Source organism: Phoenix dactylifera, chromosome 3 (genome assembly GCF_051530095.1).
Source record: "Phoenix dactylifera cultivar Ajwa chromosome 3, Ajwa_hap1_PhDact_Kaust_v1.1, whole genome shotgun sequence".
NCBI classification, from domain to species: Eukaryota; Viridiplantae; Streptophyta; class Magnoliopsida; order Arecales; family Arecaceae; genus Phoenix; species Phoenix dactylifera.
Genome location: NC_143192.1, coordinates 13923482 through 13933407, shown reverse-complemented (window position 1 = coordinate 13933407; position 9926 = coordinate 13923482). Strand labels below are relative to the sequence as shown.

General features: G+C 36.1%; 1 protein-coding gene across 3 annotated transcripts; it reads left to right on the top strand.

Moving 5' to 3' along the window:
• Positions 1–353: 353 nt before the first annotated feature.
• Positions 354–8431, top strand: YLS8 (mRNA splicing factor, thioredoxin-like U5 snRNP). 3 transcript variants are annotated; one of them, XM_039120260.3, is made up of 3 exons: positions 354–627; positions 4540–4584; positions 7966–8431. In XM_039120260.3, exons 1-3 carry the CDS (start codon positions 508–510, stop codon positions 8272–8274), a joined length of 474 nt encoding a protein of 157 aa, XP_038976188.1. In that variant the 5' UTR covers positions 354–507; the 3' UTR covers positions 8275–8431. The 3 variants fall into 3 exon arrangements, with proteins under 3 accessions (XP_038976188.1, XP_088573940.1, XP_038976189.1); XM_088717814.2 differs by having other exon boundaries at positions 357–627; positions 4532–4584; XM_039120261.3 differs by lacking the exon at positions 4540–4584 and having other exon boundaries at positions 367–627.
• Positions 8432–9926: the final 1495 nt, after the last annotated feature.

Here is a 9926-nt window from a genome sequence, read left to right as displayed (position 1 = left end):
AGTTCGTGTCAACTCATCCATGGCTTTAGAACTTATTTGCACCCTCATGGGCCTAAATAATTTTACATATTCGGATCGGATCGGATTGGTTCGTATGATAGGCAATCCAAAATTATTCAAGTTTCAAATGAATTGAGTCAGATTGGGTTAGATCTGAATTCAGAAAATCCAGATTTGATCTGTAAGATAAAACATATCCTCCAAAATAAATCGAATAGGATCTAAGCAGGCTAGACCGGGTCAATCGGGCCTATTTATTTGTAGCTTTAAGAAATCGGTTAGTCTGAAAAATTATTCTACAGAAAAAATATAAGCGAACGAGTCACAGGCGTTTTCATCCATCCAATCATCAACGATCTACTATTCAGTCTATTCTAGCCTATTCTATTCTCCCGTCCACGCCCATACCATATTTCGTTCTTTCCTTCCCCGTCCTCCCCGTTTGCCTTGCGGCGAGAGAAGAGAGCGACATTAGCGGTTGCTGGGTGTGTGCGTGAGAGAGAGAAGATGTCGTACCTTCTGCCGCATCTGCACTCAGGGTGGGCAGTGGATCAGGCCATCCTGGCCGAGGAGGAGCGCCTCGTCATCATCCGCTTCGGCCACGACTGGGACGAAACTTGCATGCAGGTCTCTCTCTCTCTCTCAACCTTTCCTTCCTCTACCGCTTCTCTTCTTCCTTAATTTCTTACTAATTTTATTTCCTGGATTCGTGTTGTATTATTATAGATATAGTCTCCTTTTGATTTGTCCTCTTCCTTGCTACCGGTTCTCTCTCGCACGAAATTAGGGTTTTAAGGGGCTTGATATTTGGATTAGGGGTTTTATGATTTCATCGGCTGGGAACTTATAGCAATGGAAATGGTTACTCTGCCCGATTTTGTTTTCTGGCATCGATCCCTTCTTGGTATGATTTGTGTTTCTTTTTTTGGTTTTTGCTGAAAGCACTGTTTTTTCTTGGGAAATTATTGCTTCTTGCTTACTGTAATGCTCCTATTTCTTACTTTCTGATGCTTGTTGATGTCGTAGATGTAAAACCTTGCGATATTGGATGCTAGACTTGGCACCTGTGATTTATGTGACAAGTCAAGAGCCACCGATTTGATAGATAGTAAGAAAAGAATCAAGAGTCTCTCTCACCAATAAAAACTGGGGCAACATTTTGGTCTGAATCCTCTAGCCTCACGAGCAGAAGGGAAGAAAAAAGAAAAAGGCGAGAGAGGGAGTAGGCCAGGCTGGGGTATCGTGAGAGATTAGGAACTTATTGAAATATGGAATTAATCAGGAGTGGATTACTACAAACATTTCATAATAGGTTTGGATTCCGATGAATATTGGACACTTCACACTTTGGCTATGTCGCTAAAATATCTAGACAAGAGTAGTGATTTGGAAGTTGCACGTTGCAACCTTTAACATCCTTGAAGGTTCTTGAAAACCGTCCAGTTTTCATATGATTCATTGAGAAACCAATTCCATCTTTCTTGCCTTTTTCGATTTGAATGCATTTGCTAGTTTTTAGGGGATGCTACTACAATTATCTTAATTTTATCTAGACAAAAAAACCTCTTTAATGATTTACAGCTATATGTAAATTAAGTTTCTCAACGGTACCACTTAACTAAGGATCAGATGTTTATAGTAAAACATGTTTACACATGAGGTTAACTCTGGATCATAGAAAAGGACCTTTAATCACGAGAATACTTACAATCTCTAGACTTGAAGGAAATTTTTTGAGTTGGTGAATTTACTTACTGCTAAAGCAACTTGAGTTGAGTGATTAACCTTCCAACAAAGCTGAAAGGCTAGTCCATAACTTGGGTGGTCTGTTATTAGTTGCGCACTTGACGAATCACAACCAGAAAAAAATCATCAACAGTTCCTGCCAAACTGAAGAAGTTTAAGCGATGTGGAAAGAAAACAACTTTCAGTATGGAAGATATACACATGTATAGTATATATTTATGCACGTAAATAGAGGCTATAATAGACCAATTAGGTTTTGAATCATTTTACATCTGATAACCAACCAATACATTGATCTGCAAGGGCCCATAATTTTTATGGAGCTTATTCTTGAGCTTGATGAAATTTTATTTTGGTTCTAGATATTTGGGCTCTTTAGATTTCTGACATGGTATTAGACACCAAGCCTGAAAATATCTCACACTAGGGTCACATGTATTGACACACTTACTTAAAATGCCTTGTCCTGAACCACAAATATGGATCATTAGCAGACTGCTGCAATTATGTATTATCATATGCTGAATTCCCTGGTATGTCATGAATGGATTTCTTTTTTCACTTTTATTAGATTGTAACTTTAGGAGCCGTAAAAAAATGTAGGTCGATGGTCTGAATTACTCACGATATAGGAACGTGCGGGCACTCTTAAGTAACAATTGAATGCTAGATAGTGGAAACAAACTTTCATATGTATTATCATATGTTAAATCAACTGGTATGTCATGAATGGATTTCTTTTTTACTTTTATTAGATTGTAACTTTTAAGAACCATAGAAAAATGTAGTTGGATGGTCCGAATTACTCATGATATAGGAATATGCAGGCGCTCTTAACCAGTGAATGCTAGATAGTGGAAATAAACTTTCATGCGATTCAAAATAGTGAGAAGAAAGAATCAATTATGAAACTAAGATTTTTCTAAGATTATAATGTGTAATACTTGTTGTGATTTTAAAGAAGTGCCTTTGCTAGTTAGGACTTGCAAAGAGAATTTCTTAGGAGAGGAGAATTAGATAAGTTAGGATTTGTTGCTTAAATCTAAACTTGAAAAGGGAAGCTTTGATACAGTGTACTGTAATTCAATTAAATAATGTCAATGCTCTGATGTGTACCCTGGATTTTAGGTTCAAGGGAGAGTCTACATTTTGAATTTAGGATAAGGGCAAAAGGGGAACTGTTTATGTTGTGAATATGAACTACAGAAAATTAGATTCGGATCTTATTTTAGTTTTGATAAAGAATACAGAGAAGAAGAGTAAAATATTTAGATTAAGGAAGAGGAGAGGTTTTGTATTTTAAGTTGTGGGTTGCTGATAATCTTTCTGCTTCCGCAACAAAGTATTTGTAAATAAAGAAACAGAAGAGTGAAAAAGAAGGGGGAGGAAGGTGCTGAGCTTAATCAAGTCAAACCCTGCTCGAGCTTATCTCAGTATTAATCAAGCTAAGTTCAAGCTTTTGTATTGATCATTTGTTGAGCCAAACACATGCCACTATTAAACAGTTCATTTTTGGGTCCTCCATACCTGCATCTATCTTTGTAGCTAGATTTCAACCATCTGATTGATAGATGGTTGCAAGATACTGCCTCACCATGTCTTATTGCAAAAAAAAAAAAAATCTGATTTTAGTTTAATGCCCGAGTTGTTTCTCAACCAATAGAAACATTCTAGCTAACTTCGAGATCCTTGTCATGCAATATACATTGTCTATTCAAGCTTATTTGAGTTGAACATGGGTAACCTGGCCATTACTCAAGCTTGGATTCATTAGTAGGAATCCCCATCAAGCCAAGCGAAGTTGTTCATGTTGAATTGGTAGCCTAGAGGAGAGGAAGGAGAACAAGATGATTAAATGGGGAAAGGGGAAAGTGGTGGAGATTTTGGAATCCACCTTAAGTAGTTCAAAATTATTCATCCAAAATATTAATTTTTGATCACCAGTTTATCTCTTTTATGGTGATCTAAATCGCTAGAACATTATTCGAATGACTTGAAGGACTAGTTAACCAAATCAATCTAAGTCACTTTGACATTTCTTATACTTAAAAGTAAAACTTTGTGCAAGTTATAATTTGCCTTTCATCTTTTAAATATAGATTCTAATTGATGGACAATTGAACTGTTCTATTTATGTTGTTCCTAACCATGTACTTGCAATAGGCTTTCCCATTCTAGCTTTTATATGAATCTGTATGACTTTGAAAATTTGAAATTTTTAAAAATAACACTAAAGTTCATGTTGTTTTTAGCTTGCATCAAATCTCCCTTGTTGGAGTAAACTTGTCCTCGAGTTTCAAGTGCTTTGACGTGGGGGCACATCTTATATGGGTCGTATCTTCCTGCTTTCTTGACATTGGCTTCTTGCAACTATGTATTTTCATAAACAAATTTGCATGGCCTTAACATTTTATTGATTGTATGAAACTTGCTATACTGTAAATTGACGGAATCTCAATTGAGTTGTCAGTTGTATCAAAAATGACCACTCAAGTGCTTAAGCTGATGCTTAGATGGCTTACAATGCTTAGGCATCTACTTGATCATTTACGTAGCTTTTTGTTTTCTCAGCACTTTAAGTCCTGATCTAGATACTAATGTGAAAACTTAGCATGCCAAATATTGAATAACTTTATCATTATCTAATTATAGAGTAGAATATCTAACTTATTATCAAGTCTTATGTAATGGCTAGATCGTCCATTTGTATATTTAATATTTTCTATGCTGTATGGTACAATGATGAAATGATATAACCTTGAACACTTTATCGTGGCGGGAACAGAACAACAGGGAAAGACCCGGCCGACCCGCCCAGGGCTCGAGGACACGCCATGTGTAAGTAAATCTTAGTTTGCTAAAAAGCATGAAAAGTGTCTTTGCCTGCATTAGCTTACCCTTGCCTCTTTACATGGTAAGGTACTTGGTTCGTGAACCTTATCAGTGACTAGAAGCTCCCCTCTTCAATCTCTTTTCCCGTCATATCTTATAGTTCTTCTATTGTGTATCTTTTTATTCTCAAAAATTAAACCAAATCAAATGTTTATTTTCTCTTGTTTCTCATTATCATCGTCCTTTCCCTCATCTTCATCATCATGGTTATCTTCTTAATCTGACACCTCATTTTATCATGAAATAACTTCAAATTAACCAAATCATCAACTCATCATGTTTCATAGTTCATTATTATCAATGTCATTTTAAAAGCATTTTCAATTTACAACTGTATGATATTTTCCATATATTTCCACCATTAAATAAATTTTCCAAACTCATCATTGTGTTCGAAAACTCCAAGGCTCTGTTTGGTTGCTGGAAAAAAGATAGAAAAAAGAAGTAAATCAATGGAGGAAAAGAAAATAAGAAATTATCGAGAATTTTCCGAAGTTCGGAAGGACAAACAAAATTGCTAAGGAATTATCAGAGACAGTGCTTGTGTTGGTCCGCTTGTCTGCTTGCTGGTCACTCTAAATCACTGCCTTTTGAAGAGGAAACATTATAATAGGCCTCTTAGAGATCACCATGCCCTTTATTTTTGCTTGGCTCCTCCCATGAGTTTTTTGTCTGAGTACCAAACAATGAAAAATAAGATTCCCGTCTAAACAAAATCCTTTCTTTTCCCCCCTAGTTCCCAATAACCATAAAGTCCCAAGGATGAAGAAAATCTAACAACCAATTGATTTTTCGGAAGTCGATATTGATGAAGATTCCGACAGAAGGTACATAGAGCCACGTCCTTGAGAAGGATAGCAGAAGGCATTATGGGATCTTCTTAAATGCCTTACTGCAAGTTAATTTTGAAAATTGTAGATTTCTAAAATAGAGATATCTTAAGTGCCTCCTTGTAACAATCATAAGTGTAGGATCCTATAATTTTTAATGACTAGAGCTTCCTTAGTTTGAGTTATAACCAACTGAACATTTTCTAATAGTAATCCTAACACCAATCTTTGAACCTTCTCAAATGAAACAAATCCTAATAAACCCCAAAAATCAACATTTTGATTAAAGGATTTCTTAGCTAACTTTACTCAAGTCCTAGTTTTCCCTTCTTTATAAATCAGAATGCACCTAGAATTAAGATAATATTAGCATGGGAAGTGCCTATGCATGTATCCATAATCACTTAATATGGGCTTGAACCTGATATCAGTCCTCTAACCTCAATTGCAAATTGATCGGGCATTTTATTGTTTCCCAGATAAAGATTTATCATGAATAAACAGGATAAGCTAACAGTGAAGCTAAGCTTTTCTGGCATGCAAGTTACATTATTTTATGGTTTTCCCTTTTAGGACAAGGGCTTTTCCTTTCCTGAGTGATTTTATTCTTATCCCCCCTTGGTGGGTTCTTAGAGTTGTGGGCTGCCCCTTGTTGTTTGCTCTCATGCTACTTTCTGGCTCCAACATCCTATTTCAAATATGGAGCAAAGTTTGCGATGAAATGGCAAGTTGTTATCATCATTGATCATTTGATCTAGTTCAAGAAATACGAAAAGATTTCAATTTTAGAAATAAATCGATATTCCAAAATTGCATCTTCAGAACTTTTGATTAAAATATTTTGTGTATTCTATATTGGCAGGCTAGGAGGCACAAATACTTAAATTACATGTGGTGTCCATATCCAATATTTATTGGATATTGATAGTTTTTGGACTTTATGGATACACTGTGGACATCCTTTCTAAACAATAGAAAAAAGGATGTTCTGAAGGCATGCTTGGGTACTTCCTGGATAACTGTCATGAGAGGGAGGGTTTTTATTTTTCGTATGAATGGCAATTTTTTGAGTTTCTGAGTTCAATTTTATTTTATGGAGTATGATTGTAGTATATGGTTTTGTTATTGTGATAACCTATTATGCTTTATGAATAGTATTCTATAGACAAGAAAAAGAGCAGCTTAGAGGCTCCCGCTGTTGCGTGGTCCGAGGAGCGTGAGATGTATGCAGCCTTACCCTATGTGGTGTAGAGAGGCTATATCCATATTTTGAACCCATGACCTCCAGGTCACAATGGAGCAACCTTACCGTTGTGCCAAGGCTCATGCTCTTTATGTTGTATACATGTGAAATATATATTTATTGTTGCCATATCTTAGACCTATTGTATTTTGTTTCTCAAGATTTTTCATCTTAGAATTTTGTGCTGTATCACGTATTCATGGCCATGCTTCATGGGAGCCAGGTAAAAAGCATTTGTAGATAGTGCTTGGCTGCATTATATATATATATATATATATATATATATATATATTTATATATATTCACATTAGTTTTATTTGCATTGTTGATACACTGGTGGATATGCTTTGTGCAAGCAAATCTAAAAGTTTCATTTTCGTTAACAAATACATTCTTTCTCCTCCACTGTTGCTAGCAAGTCTGACTCGGTTCATAACAAATACTCAATCCAAATCCTACCTGCAGAACAAGCGTGTTTCACTTGAGCGTAGGATTCTGCTATCAAAGTATTTGAAGATCATATCATTGCATTACCTGCAGAACAATTGTGCATTACCTTGCATGATAGATCATATCACTGGCTATCATATATCTTCCTAAGAAATGGATGGAAAATTGGACTAATGTCCTAGACTTGATTGTTGAAGAAGACTGGAGGAGGAAAAGAAAATACGATAACTCTTTTGAAGATGATTTAAATATGTGAAATAATAAGTGCTTTGTTTTCTGTAAGCATAAATTAATGGTGCCAAACCGTTCTTGTAAGAATTTTCTTAAAGTTCATCCTTAGTGAGATCTAAAATAGATTTCTAGAAGGCTTTATCATATTGTGAGACCCCAAGTCACTTAGATCAATGTATTTGCTGTCAAATATTTTTTCTTTGCAGCAGATCTCTTACTTGAGTGATGCATGGTCTGCTCGCATCAATATGTGGTAGTTTTATTGATGAAGGTCTTGTATTAGCTTAGCTTTAGGAAACATGGTTCATGTTTCAAATGATTTGTCTGATGTAGAGCCTTTGGCTTTTCAACCTCAGCTGTTCTAAGTAGCTACCAGTACTTTGTCACACCGTCGCTGCCTTTCATTGGGCTTAATGTGTTAGGTGTCCTATGGTTCCTTATGAACACCATGGAAGTACTTTTCTTAGATACTTCTTATTTAAAAACTGTGGTTCTTTGATATCATACTTTATAGTTTTTCTTTTCTGACCTTGCTGTGGAGCTTACAGTTTAAAACAATGATCTATGATGCAGATGGATGAAGTGCTGGCTTCAGTTGCGGAGACCATAAAGAACTTTGCGGTGATATACCTGGTTGACATCACAGAGGTACCTGACTTTAACACCATGTATGAGCTTTATGACCCCTCAACGGTGATGTTCTTTTTCCGGAACAAGCACATCATGATTGATCTTGGGACGGGAAACAACAACAAGATCAACTGGGCCCTTAAGGATAAGCAGGAGTTCATTGACATTGTTGAGACAGTCTATAGGGGTGCCAGGAAAGGGCGTGGTTTGGTGATTGCTCCCAAGGATTACTCCACCAAGTATCGCTACTGAATGGATGATTTCTGTGAAAGGTTTATCAGACTGGCAGCTTGACCACTACTTTATGAAACTATATTCTGTATTGCGTTATAATTACTAAAACTGCTTGATATAGAATGCTGGAATGGGTAACATACTTGCTCTTTTATAATCTAACCGAGTTACAGTCTGGGACTTGGTGTGAATTGCATCAACTGTATGGTTACAGGTAATAAGGTTTGATTTTTTTTGTCTTTTCTTTTAGCTTTTGATATGCGCTTTTCTTTCTTCTGTAACATTTGCCACTCCTTTGACTTGTGAACTGAAACACCACTCTTGCGTTGTCTGCTCTCTTCTTTCTATATTAGACCTGTGAACTCAAACACCACTTCTATTAGAACTATCTACCTGAAATTGGATTGAATGCTAATATATTCATATAAATACGGATATGGATATTAGTTGGATACAAAGATTGACATTATACAAATTAGCTATTATAAGTATGAATATAAATATGGATATAATTTGGATAAATTAAACTTTATGGATATTAGTAATTGAATGGTAAATTAAATTAATAATATATTAATATGATCATTTATTTTATTTAAAGATTTATAAATGCTATATAAAATTAAATAGAATTATAAATAGGATTGGATATTCGACGATAAGGTAGATGTTTATTTATATCTATATTTATTATTTTATGATGATATGAATATGGTTATTAATTGGATATTTAAGTTTTCATTCATGTCAAATAAATTTAGATACAAAAACGGATCCGAACAAATAGGGCCAATCATATTTATTTATGAAACCTTATGTTAGAACATTTTCTCTCTCTCTCTCTCTCTCCCCCCTCCCTGTTTGTTTTTGGGCCCTGGCCCTGGAATCTCAACGCCTTTTGACTCTTCACAGTTCCCTGTAGCTCATCCTCCTTTTCCACTAAGAAAAAGTGGAATAGACCATAGAGAAAAGCCATAGAAAGCCTTCGGGTAACAAGAAAAGCCATATGAAAGCCTTGCTATATCCGACCTTGGGTCCATGAGGTCCTCAAAGGTGCCCTCAATCCACAGTTGCAATAGACCATAGAGTTTTCGCCGGAGCATTGGATGGAGCCATAGCTGTTGCTGGTACTCGAAGCCATTATGCTCCAAGTTCTTCTCTCTCCTCTCTGCTCTATCTTCCTCTCTCCCCCTCTATTGGAGGGATGTCTCTATAAATGCAAATAGATTTAGGGTGGACTTTGCTGAAATATAAAGTCCAATATGTTTGACTAGGCAATGGTGATCTGCAGACTGCAATAGGATCATAAAGAACTGACAAGCATAATTTACTGCGTAAGATAGATCTAGACAAGTGAAGATCAAGTATTGAACGCACACACTAAGCTTCAATATAGAGATTGATCAGGAGGTGCAGCATTAAATGGTGAGGGGTGAGATTTCATAGCCATGGTGGTGGAGATGGACTTAAAACAACCAACCATTCTCTGAGACTCAAAAGAGAAACAAGCCTTCAGAGGAACGGTGGACTTCCATAGCCAGAAAATAATGTGATTGCCCCATATCTCCCATAGAAACTCTCAAACCCAGCTGAGATATGAAATGAGTAAGAAGATGAGGAAGTTCACCGGTAAGAATCATGTAATCAACGTGGAGAAGCAGCACAAGAAT

Bases quoted from the DNA above. Each gene is read 5' to 3' on its own strand.
- YLS8 (XM_039120260.3), top strand. From the start codon at position 508: ATGTCGTACCTTCTGCCGCATCTGCACTCAGGGTGGGCAGTGGATCAG. The intron at 628-4,539 runs GTCTCTCTCTCT...ACAGAACAACAG, and splicing joins GGGACGAAACTTGCATGCAG to GGAAAGACCCGGCCGACCCG. The intron at 4,585-7,965 runs GTAAGTAAATCT...TCTATGATGCAG, and splicing joins GGCTCGAGGACACGCCATGT to ATGGATGAAGTGCTGGCTTC.